This window comes from Arvicanthis niloticus, chromosome 23, assembly GCF_011762505.2.
Source record: "Arvicanthis niloticus isolate mArvNil1 chromosome 23, mArvNil1.pat.X, whole genome shotgun sequence".
NCBI lineage: Eukaryota > Metazoa > Chordata > Mammalia > Rodentia > Muridae > Arvicanthis > Arvicanthis niloticus.
The window spans coordinates 31,438,971-31,457,704 of record NC_133430.1 but is presented as its reverse complement, the minus strand read 5'-3'; the positions used below and the strand labels follow the sequence as shown (position 1 = coordinate 31,457,704).

Here is an 18,734-nt window from a genome sequence, read left to right as displayed (position 1 = left end):
CGCCTTCAGCAACTCTGGTGCCTACGGGGTCGTCAGGGCTCTGCCTCCGGCTGAGGCGTGAAGAGAAACGTTACCCGAACGGGGGGTGCAGCGTGGCTAAGTTCTAGTTCTGGGGTCCGAGGAAGCAGCGGCCTCATCCAGCACAAAACCTACCCTCCACCCGCCCCCTAAAAAATCTCCAGTGTCGATCTCCGCCAGCGTTAAGAGCCGGCACGGAGCTTTTCCGTTTCCCAAAGTAGCTTCCGCCTCCGGGTTGGCCTGTGCCGGAAAGAGCATGTGAATGACGTAAAGTGTCGCGCTGTGAGCGATTCCGGAAGAAACGAGAGTGCGGCGTGAACATGGTGAGCAGAGTAGGAGAACTTTGTCAGGGTTTTGGGGAGCAACTGGGAGCTCAGCCCTTGGCCGGATAGAGATTCGGCCCTTCCTTGTTTGTCTGTTTGTCTGTTCAGTTCCATTCTGGTCTTAGTTCGAAGGGATCTATGTTTTAGGGAGTGGGAAGGGAGACTGAGTGCTGTTTGGGGAAAGGAAAAGGAGCAAGAAAAATACGAGAAAAGAACTTTAAGAGGTGTTTCCAGCTCTTTTAACTCGAAAACTTCTGTTTCAAGGGGAAGCAAAAGAAAACAAGGAAATATGCGACTATGAAGCGTATGCTTAGTCTCAGAGATGAACGACTGTGAGTGGTCTGAACCAACTGGTTTCCTAAACTGATCAGAAATACGGGAGTCACGGTGGGCTAAGTAGAAACATTTGATATTTTTGTTTTGCTTATTATGTCTTAGGTCTTTATTGCATAGAATTATAGTCACAGATTCGGTGGGGCGGGGGATGGTATCATTGTGGAAAAGTGAGGGTCTCACTAAATAGCCTTGGCTATCCCGAAACTTGCTATGTAGACCAGACCAGACCTCAGACTCATTCATAGAGGTCTGTCTGCCTCTCCCTCCCTGGTCCTAGGAGGGCCACCATGCCTAGCTTGGGATATTTAGAAGTCTTCAACAGGTTAATATCAACCTCTTCATAACCTCTTACAAGTGGATATATTGTATATAACAAATTTCATTATAGCATTTTTCAAGTGGGTATATAATGTACTTTAAGTATAATCAACCCCCATTTATACTAAGAAAAAAGTTAGTAATTAGAATTTACTCATTAACAACATTTTGAGTTTATTGGTCTTATTAATTTTTATGTTTTCAGGCTATTTCCTGCTATATTTACTTGTTCTCATAGTGTATGTTGATATTAACATCACAAACTCCACAACTGGATTTCCTTGGTAGCAGAAAGAGAATGGAACTTGAGGTGGTAGAGATTGAACCTAGGGCTTCACACGTGCTAGGCTGGTTGGTGCTGTACCACCAAGAGACAGCCCCAACAAACTTGAAACTTCCAAATGAAATTTCAACTGCATTATTTTTCTCTTCTCTGGATTTTTTTTTTTTTTTTTCAGTAAAGAAAAGGACAGGTTGAAGCCTAAAAAGAAAGAGAAGAAAGATCCGAGTGCGCTGAAGGAGAGAGAAGTGTGAGTACTAAAAGCATCTGGCTTTCCCTTCCCACTCAGAGATGCTAAAGCAGTGGCTGCCTTGTAAGACTCCACGTTTCCCCTGACTCCATTTTCTTAGTCAAATGAAACTGCTATTGATGGGCACATTCTGATTTCAGAGCTGTGAGGTTTTGAATCCCGTTGAGCAGTAAATTTTCCCTGAAGGCACTGGGAATAAACTTTTTCTTTTCAAAAAAACTTTTAAAATAAATAATTTCTATTGTTTGCCACACCAAAAAAAAAAAAAAAACCTATCTCGCCACAAATTGGTGAGGTTATATATTCTGGATAAGGTCATTCCTTTAAGTACCTTTAACTTCATGTTTGGCCAGGCAGTGGTGGCACACGCCTTTAATCCCAGCACTTAGGAGGCAGAGGCGGGCGGATTTCTGAGTTCGAGGACAGCCTGGTCTACAGAGTGAGTTCCAGGACAGCCAGGGCTACACAGAGAAACCCTGTCTCGAAAAAACGAAAAAAGAAAGAAAGAAAGAAAAGAAAAATCTCACCGTGGTTTATATAGTTTTCTCTTCCTGCTCTGGATTTGCAGAGGCTATATTATCACAGCAGATGCTGGTTCAGGAACATCATGGGTTTTTAGATGAGTAACAGGCTCCGTCCACTGTAGTCCTAATGCTAGATGGTCTGTTTACATTCCATCCATTTTAGGATTTTTGAGAATGGCAACATGCTGTAGCATTGACTTTAATCCTGATAACTACATTCTTTCTGGTTTCTTGGAATGATTGTGTTTTTAAAGTTGTGTCAGAGCTTTCTAGTGGGCCTGAAAATAACGTGCTGTTAACGTTCTTTTTTAAAGATGTCTTTAATTATGTGTTTGTGTGGACATGTATATGTCTGTGTGTGGCATGTGCACATGAGTTCGGGTGTCTGGAGTCTGGAGGTGTAGCACCTGAAGCTAGAATTAGAGACAGTAATGAACACTCAAGGTCGGTGCTAGGAACTGAATCTGGGTCCTCTGTGAGAGCAGTATTACCTGCTTTTGACTGCTGAGCTGTTTATTCAGCCCCTTTCCTGCCTTAAACTCTTACTTGCAGTGAACAAGGGGACAAGACGTTTATCTGTAGTGAAGTTCCCAGATCCTTCAGTTTTTATTTCTTTAACATCAAAATTATCCATGTGGACTTTAGCCTGTAATCTTATTTTCTTTCTCCTTTCAGCCCCCAGCATCCTTCCTGCTTGTTCTTCCAGTATAATACGCAGCTGGGTCCACCTTACCACATCCTTGTCGATACCAACTTCATCAACTTTTCCATTAAGGCCAAACTGGACTTAGTGCAGTCGATGATGGACTGTCTGTATGCCAAGTGTGAGTATCATGCTTTTATATCTCTGTGACATCTGTACAAAACAATTATATTTGTCCAAATACATAAAAAGAGGGAAGTGAAGATCCCAGTAAATGAACTAATGGCCATTTGGTTTTCAATATACCTAGCAATGGCAGATTATGTTGAGATCTAATGCATACTTGACTAGGAGTAATTAAATTGTCACAGTTCGAAAGCAGGGTTTTCACTGTCATTAGAGACGTAAATTTTGAGCCTGGGTTTTAAAATTCTGAACAACTGAAAATCTATTTTTTGTCCCGGCCGGAGCTGTCCCACGCTTGGGGGCCAAAATGTCCCGGACTGCTCTGCTGCTCTGGTCCGCAGGTCAGGGTCTAGCAAGAGAGAGAGTGGGGGAAGAAGGGGAAGAGACTCGAAGAATGGAGGCAAAACAGGGTGTGTAGTCAAGTCTCCCATACTGTCTCCTATTGCAAGGAAATCCTGGGTATTTATAAGCACAAGGGGAACACAGCTGAAGACACTTTACCACGTGCACCATGCAGCTGGGGTCACTAAACAACAAAACAAGATATGTGGGATAAACAAGATGTTTGTCAGAGTGTGCTCAGCTGTTGTAGGCTGTTGAAAAACAAGTCTCTATCAGGGTATATGGCTCGAGATGGCTGCAAAGTTGATAGCCGCTTTCTGCTAAAAGTCGGCTCCCAACAATTTTGGTATATACATTTCTCTTAAGCAGGATACATTCTCAATTCTAATCTACTATCAGAAAGCTAAATAAATCGTGTTTCTACTTATGGTGACAGAGCCAGGAGTCAAATGATAGGCGTTCTCACATTTATTCAGTTACAATTCATTTCTGTTACAAAAGATCTGAGGTATTTTATGCCTCAGTGTGCAGAATTCCCTTGTTTATCTGGGTATCCTTTTCTGTCGTAATCCTGAGTAGAAAGAAGAAAACTTAAGCCATATCCAGAATACCTTCCTAATAGTTAGGCATGTTACACTTTTGGGTTAGGGAGGTAGTTCAGTGGTTTAGTAGTGGAACACTTCCTAGTATGTGAGAAGCTCTGAGATTAGTTCCCAGCACTGCAAATTAACAGTAACATCAACAACAAAAAAGATCTGCTTCATTTTGTGATAGGTTCCTATTCATAGGTTATTACTCTGCTAAAGGGACAAATGGCATTCAGAGTGGTACTTTGCCATATAGAATAAAGTACTGTAATCAAAGGGAAATTGTACAGCTCTTTTTGAAAAAGACATGGTAGACATACACTGTGTCTGGCCTCACTAGGCATCACAGGTGTACTGCATTCGTTTTTGCAAAAAGAAAGGTGTCATAGCTGCTGCAAGCAATTCTGTTGCCTTTTTTTTTTTTTAAAGACTTATTTATTATTTTATGTGTATGTGCATTACCTGAATGTGTTTTCCATGTGACTGGGTCCAGTAAAGAGCAAGGTCCCAACTCCCCAGTTCTGTGAATGTGAAGAGAGGTGAGGAGGCTACAGGAAAAAAAAAAAGACTGAACTTGGAGTTTGGATTATGAGGTTTAAGGAAAGACACCATCTCCACATCTCCATAATATGGAGCAGGTGAAGCAGCAAGTGGAACTGTAGTACCTTATCCATACATCCCTATATTGGAAGAAGATACTGAGTCTTTAGTACCTAGAGCAGAGAATCAATGTCTGGCTTCATAGGACAGGCTGACTCCTACTAGCGGGTTATAGGACTGGTGACTTTAAGCTAAAGCTAGTCCTAATTTACGTTTTATAAAATCCAAACCAGGAATCTAGCTCAGTGATAGAGTGTTTGCCTAGCACATGTGATGCCCCAAATCTAATACCCAGTACCACACACACTTGAAGAACAAAGCCAGAGAAACCTAGGGCTAAAAGGTCTAACAGGAATGGGAACTGGAAATGCAGCTCAGTGTATGACACTTGAATGATGTGTTATGATCCCTGGATGTTGTTCAGCGCTGCCCCACCACACAAAAAAGTCCTAGGCCTCCTCAGAGTTATACTAAATCCTCTCTGCCTGTGTTTTATAAATGAAATTTAAAAATACATAAATAAACCCAGGTGACTGCACACCTGTTTTCAATATGGCTGATAGACATTTTTCAAGTCTAATATTGAGATGGGCTGTTCAGCAAAAATGGTTCTTAGAGAAATAAAACTGCTGGAGGTGACAGGTTATGATGATGGAGAGGTGGCTCAGCAGTTAAAGAGCACTTGTTAGTCCTGCAGAAGACCTGGGTTCAGTTCCCAGCACTCACATGGCAGCTCACAACTCTGTAACTCCAGTTCCAGGTGATTCATGCTCTCATCTGACCTCCACATACACAGGCATGCACATGATTGTACATATATGCAGGCAAAACATTCATACACATAGAATAAATACTTTTAAGAGGATATTTTTTAAAAACACACTGGGTTAACAAGATTGCTCTTCTAGTAAAGGCACTTTGCAGCAAGCCTCCTGAGTTTGAGCCCAGGAGCTCAGGTTTTGGAGAAAGAGCAGACTCAAAGTCGACTTTTAATGTTCACTCATGCACTACAACACATGGTCCCAACTCCTCCAATAAATAAAGGAATATAATTTAAACTTTTAAATGTATATTGATGCTTTTGAAAGACAAGAGGGAAAAACTGAAAGTAAATTTAAGTGAGAAGAGAATGGAGATACTGTGTCAGTGACACTAGGCAGTTATGGAACCAAGAGGCAGTGTGAGCCTGAAGAAGGCTCACGTCATAGTCAGTTGTTGGGGTCCACACTAGCCCCACGTTGGGGCGGCCAAAAAATGTCGCGGCCCAAGCAAAATGTTGAGGCCCGGGCCGACCCACGTTTGGGCGGCCACTGTATCCCGGCCCAAGCTGCCGCTCCGGTCCGAGGGTCGGGGTTCAGCAAGAGCGAGAGTGAGGACGGACTCAGCATGCAGACCAGACAGAGTGTAATTCAATCCCGTTTATTCTTCAGTCTAAGTCCTAAGTCTTGAGTTCCTAGTGCCTAGTCCCTAGCTCCTAGTTGCTCCAAGTTCCAAGTTCCAAGTGCTAAGTGCCTAATGCCTACTACCTAGTTCTTCCGAGTTCTCTCCCAAGTGCCTGCTACCTGTCTTCTCTCTGCTGTGTCTGGTTCTCTCTAGAGCCAAGTGTCTTCTACCTAATGTCAAGTAATCTGTTGCTTTCTCTGTCTGCCTCTAGCCTTTTATATGTCTCACTTCTAAGCCACGCCTCTAAGTTACACCTTTAATCATGCCCTTAGGTCTTGTCTCTAAATCTTATCTCTAAATTACACTCTTAAATCACACACCTTTAATCTCGCGCACCTTTAATCTCAAGGTATCTAAACCAAGATTATCGGAGTGTGCTCTGCTGTTGTAGGCTATTGTAATCCAAATCACATGTCAGGGTATATGGCTTAAGATGGCTGCAAAGCTGATAGCCGCTTTCTGCTAAAAGTCGGCCCCCCAACAGTCAGTTGACAGAGCACGAAGGCCTCCTAGAGGAAATCCCAGTCCTTCAGTTGTTACACCCATCATGGGCGGTGCTCCCTATTTTCCCATCCCTAAGTGACATTAATCTAGTCTGTCTCTATAGATTGGCCTATTCTGGACATAAAACATTTCATAAAACTGGAACCTCCTATCTGGTTTTCTTTCATTCAACTTAATGTTTTCAAGAGCCACTCGAAGCACATGCTTTGTTTCTGATCATGCATCTACAGATGACATTTTAGTTGCCTGTTCTTGGTTTTTGCATTTAATAATATACCTTGAGCACTTTGCCTTGTCTGTTTATATAGAGTGGCGGCATCCTTTTATGTTTCATAGTATTCTGTTGTTTAAGTATATAATTTTGAAAAAATAAATAAATAAATAAGCCGGGCACTGGTGGCGCATGCCTTTAGTCCCAGCACTTGGGAGGAAGAGGCCAGCCTGGTCTACAGAGTGAGTTCCAGGACAGCCAGGGCTACACAGAGAAACCCTGTCTCAAAGAAAAAAAAAGTGTATAATTTTGTTGTCTTTTGGGGAGGATTTTGTCACTGTTTTGAGACAGAATCTCATGTAGTCCAAGCTGGCCTAGAATTTATTGTGTAGCTGAGGATGACCTTGAACTACTGAACCTTTAGCCTCTACCCAAATGCTCAGATTACAGTTGTACATCACTCCCACCTCCCACCAACCCCATGTGCTGAGGATTGAGCCTAAATATCAGGCAAGCTGTGTACTGTTATGCTATGTCCCCAGCCCACATTTACTTTTTGTTTTGAGGCAGGATCTCACCAAATTGCCCAAGATGGCCTTGAGTTATTTCTAGCCTATGCTGGTCTTGGATTTTCAATTCTCCCGTATCAGCATCTGGAGTAGTGAGGGTTACAAGCCTTTGTCACTGTACCCAATTCTCTTAGTTTTTATTTTTGATTTGCTTTGTTTTATAAATTATTATTTTATGTGCATTGGTGTTTTTCCTGCATCCATGTCTGTGTAAGGGTGTCAGATTTCCTGGAACTGGAGTTACAGAGAGTTGTAAACTGCCATGTGGGTACAAAGAATTGAACCCAGGTTCTCTGGAAGAGCAGCCAGTGCTCTTAACCACTGAGCCATCTCTCCACCCCCTTTTCTTTTAATTCTTACTGTTGATTTCAGTGGACTTAATCTGCTGTCATTGTAGAAGTCTACAGGATTTTCACAGACTAAACTAAATATAATTCAGAGAATAGCTTTACAAATTCTGTTACTAATTTCTGTGCTGTGTTGTTTGTTCCTTGCAGGTATCCCTTGTATAACTGATTGTGTAATGGCTGAAATTGAGAAATTGGGACAGAAGTATCGTGTGGCCCTGAGGTAAGGAGCTAGTCTAGATTTACTGTACCTTGGTGGACTGTGGATACTTTTAGTATGCCTCATCTCTTTGCTAACCAAAGATTTCCTGGCAAGTTAGTTTAAATTAAAAAAAAAAAAAAATGAAAAAGAATGAAGAGACTGGAGAGATGGCTAAGCAGCTAATAAGAACATTTGCTGCTTTCCAGAGGATCTGAGCTCAGCTGTGTTGGGCAGTTCACAACTGCCTATACCCCTCCACACTCACTGCTCATTCTCACACAAGAATGACAGCTGAAAGGAGCAGGGAACTGGAAAGTGTCAGGAAGACCTGTCTCCACCTTCTCTGGATCTCACACTCACACACAGTTCACTGACCTGCCTTATTCAGGGGTTAGCAAGGTCCGCTTCTGTTTGTACCTTCAGTCTCTTTTCATAGTCAGACAGACACAGAAAAATGGATTTAGCTTTTATATTGCTGATTGGCTATGCCAAAGTGACCACCCTTATGCCTTGCTTGCAGTGTATTTGAGTAAGCCAACTTCCTAAAAATGTTTAAGATGGATTTGATTTTCATTGCTGGCTTTTCTTAATTCTGTAGGTTTGAGCAACTTAATAACTGAACCTCTTCCTTTTGTAAAATGGAAATACAAAACCTTGAGAGTTTGGTGCTGAATAAATGAGTCCCAGTGCTATCCCCCCATGGGTTTGATGCCCTTCCTTATGAAAATGAAATATGAAAACTGGGCTTCCAGGGTGAGAACAGGCCTCATAATCCCACATGGATCATATCGGCCATGTTACTTTTGCTTTGCTGGTTGGACAGAGAAAGTTTCAGATAGCTAACTTGAATGTTTTCTTTAATCTACTGTTATCTTGAATCCTGCAGAATCGCCAAGGACCCGAGATTTGACCGATTGCCATGTACACACAAGGGAACCTACGCCGATGACTGCCTAGTACAGAGAGTAACTCAGGTATTATCATCACGTTTGAAATGTGTACTTTGTGCAGAGGTGGTGTTTCAGTGGTTAAGAGCACTAGCTGTTCTTGCTGACGACCCAGATTCAGATGCCAACACTTACATTAGGTGACTCACAACCTCCTATAATTGCACTTCCAATGCCTCTTCTGGCCTTTGCAGACACCTGCACACACATGATGCACACATGCACTAAACACACAAACACTAAAGTGTGCATACAAGTAAGTAAATCTTTTTTTTTTTTTTTTTTAATATTTATTCATTTACTTATTTATTTTATGTGTATGAGTACACTGTTGCTGTCTTCAGACACTTTAGAAGAGGTCATCAGATCCCATTACAGATGGTTGTGAGCCACCATGTGGTTGCTGGGAATTGAACTCAAGACCTTTGGAAGAGCAGTCAGTGCTCTTAACCACTGAGCCATCACTCCAGCCCCCAAGTAAGTAAATCTTAAGAGGGAACAAAAAGGCACAAGCTCTGTGGTGTAACTCATGTTTTTTATTCCAGAACTCAGAGGCAAAGACAGGTGGACCTCTGTAAGTTCAAGTTCAATGTAGTCTACATGGCCAGTTCCACCTACACAGTTATCCCAAAAGAAGGGATATAAATTACTGCCTTCTGAATATTCAAGCTCAGTAAAGTATATAGGATTTATATATTATATACAATATATTATATCTTTTTATGTAGTGATATAGTATATACAGAATATATACAGTTGTTCATAAGTAGCATAGATACAATTTATTTGAAAAAAATAGATTTAAAAAGATTGTATTCTAACCATACTAGGAAGAGCATGTATTTGGGAAGGAAGTTTGGTTTCAAATGTCAGCTTCTTGCCCATTGGTAGGCAGAAATCTTTTTGAGTTCAAAGCCAGCCTCCACTACATAGTGAGCTCCAGGCAAGCCAGGGCTACATAGTGAGATCCTGTCCTGAACAAAACAAAAACAATTCCCAACATCTGCTTTAACTTAGTATATGATTTGGAACATTTACTAGGTCTTGATTCCACAAATCCCCTGTAATATGTTTAAATGTATTCATGTAGCTATAATAATTATCATAGTCTACTCTCTCCTCCCACCCCCGTGGATCTTAGATAAGGTTCCATTTCCACCCTGTGTAGGAATGGTGTTCCTTCCCACCATACCTAATTCAGAAATGTTTCCTCAGTTAGGTCTTACAGTCTCTCAGGGTGCTGCCGCATACATACCCTGTGTTAATTCCTTTTTGAATTCTTCCACTCTGAACTGCTCATCAAAGAACACAAGACTCTTGCATAAGAACCGTTCTCAGGTTGGAGTTGTAGCCCAGTGGTAGAGTGCTGCCTAGTGTGCACCAGGCCTTGCATTTAATCCCTAGCCACAGCACTGGAGAGAGAGGTGGAGAGGGGAGGAAAAGGAGAAGGGAGGGAGAGAAAAGAGCCTGACCCTTACAAAAAAGAAAAAAGAACGGAGAAAGGAAGAACATGGCCCTTGCTAAGGATGGGCATCTTCATTTCATGTGCCCTCTGCCCTTTAGCAACTTGGTCCATCTATGGGGCCACATCATAGCTGCCAAATGTTCTAGAAAACTCAATGGAGATTTGTATATGAAGTAAACTATAGCAAAATAGCTTCCAGCTAAGAGTTAAGGTTAAGCTAAGCGCAGGTTTTGAATCATAGCAATCCTCTTCCCAGTGAGGGACTGCCTACTTACGTCACCCAAGCACTTGAGAGTTCACCTAAGCCACAGAGCAGAGGAGGGAAGATCTGTGCCCTCCAACGTAGGCATTCACATGTAGTCATTGGGGCATTTCCCAAGACTAAGGAGTTGTCTGCCTTAACTGTAGCAGTTCCTCCCATGTGTGAGACAGAAAATAGTTTGAAGTTTATGAATACTTCTTACCTTCTTCCCCTCAAAGTTCATTAAGACCATACTGAAGCCACGTAGCTCATATGTTTTATTCTATAAATATCTCATAGATCGGTCTCTGATAGTTACTGTGAGAATGAGAGACTGTTGAGTGGTTGTGTGTGTGCATATCACTGTCTGAGTCGGTTGTAAACATCAGTGGGCTTCTCTTTCAGCACAAGTGTTACATTGTGGCCACAGTTGACCGTGACCTCAAACGAAGAATCCGGAAGATCCCTGGCGTTCCTATCATGTACATTTCTAACCACAGGTGGGAAGTGCCATTGGAAAGTGATTGGAGACACGTGGTTGGTCATCAGTTACAGTGAGAGCAGGTCATGAAGTTAGAGAAGATCTCACAGGAATTACACTACCATGTTTACATTTAAAGTTGAAGAAATGAGATAAAATAGCAAGAATGGGCAGGATTTGAAATGAAGCAAAAATCAAATTGTTACATTAAGATTATTAGAAATGCATGCATTGCTTTATACAAAGCATTATCTTAATGCAATCTCATCTTTTGGGGTAGAAATACCCTTTTTAAAGATTTTTGGGGGGAGGAGCTTGACTCTCAGCATGAAATAAAACTGGGCATTCCCAACACTGAGGAAACAGTGACCAGAAATTCCAGATCATTTTTGCTACTCAGTGCATTTGAGGCCAGTTCAGATGGAGAGGGGGTGGGGGAGAATAGTCTTTATTAACCCCCCTTATCGGGGAAACTAAAGCTTTGTCTTTAATAAACAAAACTGTCCTTTATCCTTCTTTACCCTATAAGAACTCCTATGCCTAGCTTTTCCATTTGGGGAGAGCACAGTATATTGATAAAAATACAGACTGACTCTGGCTCACCTGGATATCAAGTCATAGTTGCCCCTTGCTAATGCTGTGGCTTTGAAGAACAAAAGTAATACAGTCAAGATTTTGGTATACGTCACTCATTGTTGGGTCTCTCTGAAAAAGTTTCCTCTGATTTTAAAAAGACTTGAGAGTAGATGGTGGAGTGGCTCAGAATGGCTTGTATCACACCTCCTCTCATAACGGTGTCTGCTCTCCTTCCCGGTCAGATACAACATCGAGCGGATGCCAGATGATTACGGAGCCCCTCGCTTCTAATTCTCACTCCACAGCCTCCACCTGCCACTCCTGGACCAGCTCTCTCGTCAGTTAATTAAACGCACTTTCTGATTTTTAAAAAATGCTATATTGTCTCAATTTTTAAAATATCTGCATTTTTTTTAAAAACTGTATTTTTTTAATCTGTATGTGTATGTCTGCATGTGGGTATGTGCGTATGAGTGGAGGTACCTGTTAGGGCCTGAGGCCTTAGATCCCCGGGAACTGAAGTTACAGACAGTGAGGTGCCTGAAGTAGATGCTGAGAACAGACACTCGGCTCATCTGGATCTTTTTATAAATTAGATGCTCCAGTGCTTGTTCACAATTTGATTTACTTAACAAACTGTTAAATATAGCAAAACAACATGTTAGGGTAAAGTATCAGGGGCAAGTTGAGGACAAGGATTGTTTTGGGTTTTTTTTTTTTTTTTTGTGGGGGGGGGGTTGTTGTTGTTGATGGTGATGATGTTCTAATTTTTAAAAGAAGCCTAGTATGATACCACACACCTTTAATCTTAGCACTGGGAAGGCAGATGCAGATAGATCTCTGTGGGTTCAAGGCTAGCCTGGTGTACACAGTGAGGTCCAGGATAGCTAAGATTTCACAGTGAGGCGGTCTCAAAAAATAAAAAAGGTTTCCTTTGTTGTTGTTTACTTCATTCTGTTAGAAAGGGAGGAAAGGATGCTCGTAGTGATTTGAGTGTTTTGTTGTTACTTAGTTTGCCTTTGATTTTTAAACATTATCTCATATTTGCCAGACTGGCCTCCAGCTCCCTGTGTACCTGAATATTATCTTGAATCTGGATCCTCCTGCCTCTACCCCCTTGATGTTGGGATTACAGTTGTGCACCACCACACCCAGGCTTGTGTGGTGCTGAGGCTCAAATCCAGTGCTTCTTGCATTCTTGGCAAGCACTCTACCAACTGAGCTACATCTCCAGCTCCTGTTTGGGTGAATCTTAAACCTCAGTGAGGCAGGGCAGATGACACACAGGGAGCAGGTGGAGCAGAAGCACAGAGACATGGACAGTACAGTGGAGTGGCACACATTGGTTGGGCTGCTCGGATAACTGCCAGAGTTTTTATGACTAGGTGTGGGGAGATGGGAAGATGAAACACACACTCGGAACACCGAAGTCCAACTTGGTAAAACTCGGAGTTTTGTTGAAGTTACTTTCAAGAATAAGGGTGAGAAACTGGGCTGTGGTAGCTCAAACCTTTAACTGCAGCACTCAGGAGGCAGAGGCAGCTGGATCTCTGAGTTCAAAACCAACCTGGTCTACTGAGTGGCTCCAGGACAGCCAGGGCTACACAGAGAAACCCTACTTTGAAAAACAAACAAAACAAGAATATGGGTGAGAAGTTACAGGAGAAGAGATGACTCAGAGACAGCTGCATCACCACAGCCCACATCAGCATGGGTGGCAGCTCACAGCTGGGAACCTGGAGCACACTGCACAGCCTGCAGCTCACAGAGCTGGGAACCTGGAGCACACTGCACAGCCTGCAGGCAGCTCGGGCTGCAGAGGGTTCTCTCCAGGTACCTCAGTTGGTCTGAGCTCTTTGAAGTTGTCCAGCTGCTGTCTATTTTGTTTTTAGCAGGACAGGGTCTCTCTGTGTAGCCCTGGCTGTGATGGAGCTCACTCTGTAGACCAAGCTGGCCTCAAACTCAGATCTGCCTGCCTCTGCCTCCCAAGTGCTGGGATTAAAGGCATATGCCACCATGATTACACACATACCTTTTGGGGGGGGGGGGATGATAGTTGTGACTTTTGAGAATTATATAAGCTAGAAACAAAGAGAACGTGAAAGGGCCTGTTTAAACAGTGATGCTGGGATGACAGCTGAATGGATAGAGCACTTGCCACAAAAACCGTGAGGCCTGAGTTCCATCTCCAGAACCAGTGTAAAGTTGTCCTCTGACCTCGACACTTGCACAGTGATGTGCATGCATCCCCTCCCTCAATCCCTCCCTCTCTCTCACACACAATAATAATAACAACAACAAATATTTAAAGCACATAAACCAGCAGGATGGCTCAGCAGGTGAATACACCTGTCGCCAAGCCTGACTCTCTTCAATCTCCAGCACCCACAGAAAGGAAGGAGGGAACCAACTCCTGAAAGTTTTCCTCTGATCTCCACATGCACCATGGCACATGTGTAACCACACATATGCGTATACACCAAATAAACTGTATGAATCAAAATTAAACCATGCTATTCCCCTAGTAGGGGCTGGAAATGCCTGAGGTTGAGGGAAATTCTGAAAGAGGCCTGGATAGCTAGAACTGACAGGGCAAGAAGGGAGAGGGAAAACCACAGGGCACCTTTCTACTTCCATGTTGCGCTCTACTCTCTGCCTCATCAGCTTTTCTTCGCCCCTGCTTTGTTTTGTATTGTTTTGTGTAGCGCAGCACACCAATGAGGAAGCCTGAAGCATAAAAGTACAGCTCCATAAATTCCCACCCTGCAAACAAAGCAAACGCCTGTGAAATGTCCGCTTGGTACAAAACAGAACATGTCAGCATGGAATCCTGACTAGTCTTTGTTCTCTGGAATGGTTTGAAGTATTTCATTTACTTCTAACAGTTTCTCAGGCAGGGGGTACCGTCTTGTGCCTTTAATCCCAGCACTCGAGAGGCAGATACAGGAGGATCTCTGAGCATGCCTAGTCTACAAATTGAGTCCTAGGACAGGCAGGGCTACACAGAGAAACCTTGTCTTGAAAAGTTAATTCTCTTTTGAGACAAGGTTGAATATGTCCCAATCTGCCATCAAAATCACTGTATGTCCAAAGATGGATTTGAACTGGTCTTTTCACCTTGCCTTCTACATACTGGGATTGTATGCATGCTCCACCCAACCAGTTTTGTGGGTGCTAGGGAGCAGATAGCTTCATTCATGCTAGGCAAGCACTCTTTTTTTTTTTTTAAGATTTATTTATTTGTTTGTTTGTTTATTTAATGTATATGATGAGTACGCTGTAGCTGTCTTCAGACACCAGAAGAGGGCATCAGATCCCATTACAGATGGTTGTGAGTCACCATGTGGTTGCTGGGAATTGAACTCAGGACCTCTAGAAAAGCAGTCAGTGCTCTTAACCACTGAGCCATCTCTCCAGCCCTAGACAAGCACTCTTTTTTTTTTTTTTTTTTTTTTTTTTTTTTTTGGTTTTTCGAGACAGGGTTTCTTTGTGTAGTCCTGGCTGTCCTGGAACTCACTCTGTAGACCAGGCTGGCCTCGAACTCAGAAATCTGCCTGCCTCTGCCTCTGCCTCCCAAGTGCTGGGATTAAAGGCGTGTGCCACCACTGCCGGGTTAGACAAGCACTCTTAACTCGGCATATTATAGTTTTTTAAAGTTTTGGTTTGTTTTGTTGTTGTTGTTGTTGTTATTTTTTTTTAACAGGGTCTCTATGTGGTCCTGGCTGTGTACATGAGGCTCACCTGCCTCTGCCTCCCAAGTGCTGGGATATGTGCCACCATGCCTGGCAAATTTTACTGTGTGTAACATTAGTAGAATAAGCATCCATTAGAACTGAAATCACTGTATACTCCTGTGGGAGGACATGTATTGAACAGCACTATGTTATGTTCCTCATTACTATGACCAAATAACTGACAAGCACCTTAAAGAAAGAAAGGTTTGTTTTAACTTACAGTTTGAGGTGGTCAGGGGAGGATGACAGAAAAGGCCACAGGAAAATTTCCAAAAAAATAACAACTTTTTAGTCACAACTTTCCATCCTTTGTCCCCGTAGGCTCATAGCCATCTCATAATGCAAAATGTATTCAAAAGTCTCCATAGTCTATAACAGTTTCAATATTGGTTAATAGTCCATATCCTGTCAGAGACTAAAGGCAGTCTCTTAAATGGATCGCTTAAATGATGTTTTATTAACATCAAAAACAACTTCCACAGTTCTGATATATAATGGCAAAGAATGAGCATCCCTTTTTGGTCATGGCATTTTATCACAGCAAAGTGGGACCCCTAGTGAAGACAAGTTGTCACGCCTTTACCACTGCAGCTTCACACACTGGCCTCTGAAGTCCTTCTTCATTACATTACAAGGAAAGATTAGGCCAACACAAGACCAAAACCCAGGAGGGAAACACACCAATTCTTACAGCTCCATGTTTAAATTCTGATATTTGTGATGGAATCTTCTGGGTCCCACTGTCCTCGAGTGGACCCTCCTTTCCAGCTCTGCCCCCTACTGTCTCCATACATGGGCTAGCTCCACTCTTTGAATACAAGCTTGCTCAATGGATTCTTGTAGTCCTGGCATATCCATCATCCTGTTTTGTGTTGACACAAGCTAGAGTCATTGGGAAAGTGGAAACCTCAACTGAAAAAAAAAAAAAAATACCCCCAGCAGACTGGTCTGTGAAAAGCCTGTGGGGCATTTTCTTGATAAGTGATTGATGTAAGAGGGCCCACCCAGTTCATTGGGCAGTGCCACTCTGAACTCATGGTCTTGGACAATATAAAGAAAGCCTTTGGCAGCAAACCTATAAGCAGTACCCCTCTGTGACTCCTCCTTCAGTTCCTGCCTCCAGGTTCCTCCCTGCTGAGTCCTTCAGTGATGGACTACTCTGGAGGTGTAGGCTGAAATAATCCCTTTCCTCCTTAGGTTGCTTTTTGGTCATGGTGTTTTATCACAGCAGTGGGACCCCTAGTGAAGACAAGTTGTCATGCCTTTACCACTGCAGCTTCACACACTGGCCTCTGAAGTCCTTCTTGCAGGGACTCAGACCCTCCTACACACTGACCTCTGGCTTTCTTAAACTGTGGTACAAAACTGTAACCTATTCAATCTTGTATCTTTCATGGCTGAAAATCTACTACTAAGAGGACAACACTGCCAAGTTCTGCTGGCAGTTCATGATAGAGCCTGTATTAGGGTATTAGCTTCTGAGTGCCATCTCTGGGAAAACACTTCTCAAGGGAGTATTTTTTCCCTAGGAGTAGTGGACCTCTCTCAATGGCACTCTCAGTTTAGGCTCTTTCCTTTTAAACGAATTTTCACTTGTATAAAATGTAGCTTTTGATGAGTGGAGTCTTGTGCTCAGGACAGTTTTAAACTTGTTTAACAAATCAGTTTTCTCTTTAATGGTGATAATCTATTTGACAATTACCTATGCTTTCAAACCTGCTTGTCTTTAAGACTGACCCTAAGTTTTTCCATGTCCAGCTGCATCCTTCCTGTATCTTTTGGCTGTGGTAAGCAGTAGCTATGCTGCAGACTGGATGCTATCTCCACTAAGCAAGGGGCCCACTGCCTGTGACTGCATCCTCAATCAAGCTGTTGGGACACAGGCAGAATAAGGCCAGATCGGTGATGGCTGGTGACTCACACCTTTAATCTCAGCACTCAGAGGCAGAGGCAGGTGGATCTCTGAGTTTGAGGCTAGCCCAGTCTATAGAGCAAGATCCAGGACAGCCAGGGCTACACAGAGAGATACTGCTTAGAAAAACAAAACAAAAATAATAACAACAATAAAAAGCCAGACTGTCACAAGAATAGTCTCTTGCCTGGCTCCTAACAGTCTTGTTCCTCTTTGAAACTTCATGAGCCTGGCCTTCGTTGTGTTTTTCTTGTCATTCCAGTCCTTTGCAGTCCTAGCAAAGAAGTCCATTAAGTTCTACATACAGCTTTCAAGAGCTTTTCTAAGCTAAAGGTTTAAATTATTCTACAACCCTCTTACAAACCAGTTCCAAAATGTGATTGGGTTTATCACTGCCAATTTTCTGAAGTAGTTAACATGCCTTGTCGCTGTAACTAGACGAACTTTAAGGGAAGAGAATTTTGTTTCAACTAACAGTTCATTCCTGTGGTGAAGGCATGACAGTAGGAAGCTGAGGAGGCTGGTCACCAGGAAGGGAAGCAGAGTGTGGTGGCTCCAGATGCTCAGCTCAGTCTCTCCCTGTATCCAGTCAGAGATCTCTGCCCATAGAATGGTATGACCCTCCTGTAGGGGTGGATCCTTCCCACTCAATTCACCTAATGTAGAAATGTTCACAGAACTAGTCCCAAATTGACAAACAAGATTAGCTATCATAAACACAAACAAACGTGCATGAATCATGTGTACTCTAGCTTACAAGACGTCTTTAAATGGAACTACTTATGTAACTAACTTACCCAGAGGAAAAAGCAACTATTTAGCTGGGCATGATGGTACACATGTACAATCCCAGACAGAACCTGAGAGGTAGAGACAGGAAGATCAGAAGTTCAACGTAGAAAGTTCCAGGCTAGCCTGGGATACATGAATCCTTGTCACAACAAACAAAATGGGGGGAGGGGGGAGAGGAGGATTTTTAAAAAGTAGGTCCCTTTGTGACCTCCTCATCACTATTTGTGTTAGCATTCTCCAGTGACAGAATAGTGTGTGTGTGTGTGTGCCCGCCCATGCCCATGCTTGTGTGTGCATGAATACAATATAAAGGAGATGGTTGGCTTTACAGTGGCACCCCCCCATTCTCTGTGGTGTCTTAAGTATCTTCATATGGCCATATTAGTATAAGAACTCCTGTTTGTCATAGAAGATTAGGTTTTACTGCTGTGAACAGACACCATGACCAAGGCAACTCTTATAAGGACAACATTTAATTGGGGCTGCCTTACAGGTTCAGAGGTTCATTCCAGTATCATCAAGGTGGGAGCATGGCAGCGTCCAGGCAGGCATGGTACAGGAGTCGCTGAGAGTTCTACATCTTCATCTGAAGGCAGCTAGAAGAAGACTGGCTCCAGGCAGCTAGGTTGAGGATATTAAAGCCCACACCCATAGTGACACACCCACTCCAACAAGACCACACCTCTTAATAGTGCCACTTCCTGGGCCAAGCATATTCAAACCATAGCATCACAGGTGCTAACTCTTCTTCAGTTTGACCTCATCTGTAACTATCCTATTTCCAAATACAAACACAATCCAGAGTACTGGAATTACAACTTTTACATGTCTTTTTAGGTACTACAAAATTCACTTCATCTCAAATGTCATTATCATGAATATCTGCTCTTGGTCTTAGTGAGA

At 42.8% G+C, this 18,734-nt stretch overlaps 2 protein-coding genes across 6 annotated transcripts in view; one reads left to right on the top strand and one right to left on the bottom strand.

Annotated features, from left to right (window-relative positions):
- The window catches only part of Arel1 (apoptosis resistant E3 ubiquitin protein ligase 1), a 51,175-nt gene extending 50,925 nt beyond the window's left edge, over positions 1 to 250 (bottom strand). For 2 of the 5 annotated variants that reach the window (XM_076921659.1, XM_076921658.1), the window contains exon 1: positions 75 to 224. The gene's annotated coding sequence lies outside the window, so the exon portion shown is untranslated. Of the gene's footprint in view, positions 1 to 3 lie in introns of all 5 variants that reach the window. The other 3 variants (XM_076921655.1, XM_076921653.1, XM_076921654.1) reach the window with 3 other exon arrangements.
- On the top strand, positions 250 to 11,767 carry Fcf1 (FCF1 rRNA-processing protein). Its single transcript, XM_076921660.1, has 8 exons — positions 250 to 341; positions 606 to 673; positions 1,454 to 1,525; positions 2,725 to 2,873; positions 7,632 to 7,704; positions 8,570 to 8,657; positions 10,742 to 10,836; positions 11,636 to 11,767. The coding sequence occupies exons 1-8, from the start codon at positions 339 to 341 to the stop codon at positions 11,682 to 11,684; spliced, it is 597 nt and encodes a 198-aa protein (XP_076777775.1). The 5' UTR covers positions 250 to 338; the 3' UTR covers positions 11,685 to 11,767.
- The last annotated feature ends 6,967 nt before the right edge of the window (positions 11,768 to 18,734 follow it).

Bases quoted from the DNA above. Each gene is read 5' to 3' on its own strand.
- Fcf1 (XM_076921660.1), top strand. The intron at 674-1,453 runs GTGAGTGGTCTG...TTTTTTTTTCAG, and splicing joins AGTCTCAGAGATGAACGACT to TAAAGAAAAGGACAGGTTGA. The intron at 7,705-8,569 runs GTAAGGAGCTAG...TGAATCCTGCAG, and splicing joins AAGTATCGTGTGGCCCTGAG to AATCGCCAAGGACCCGAGAT.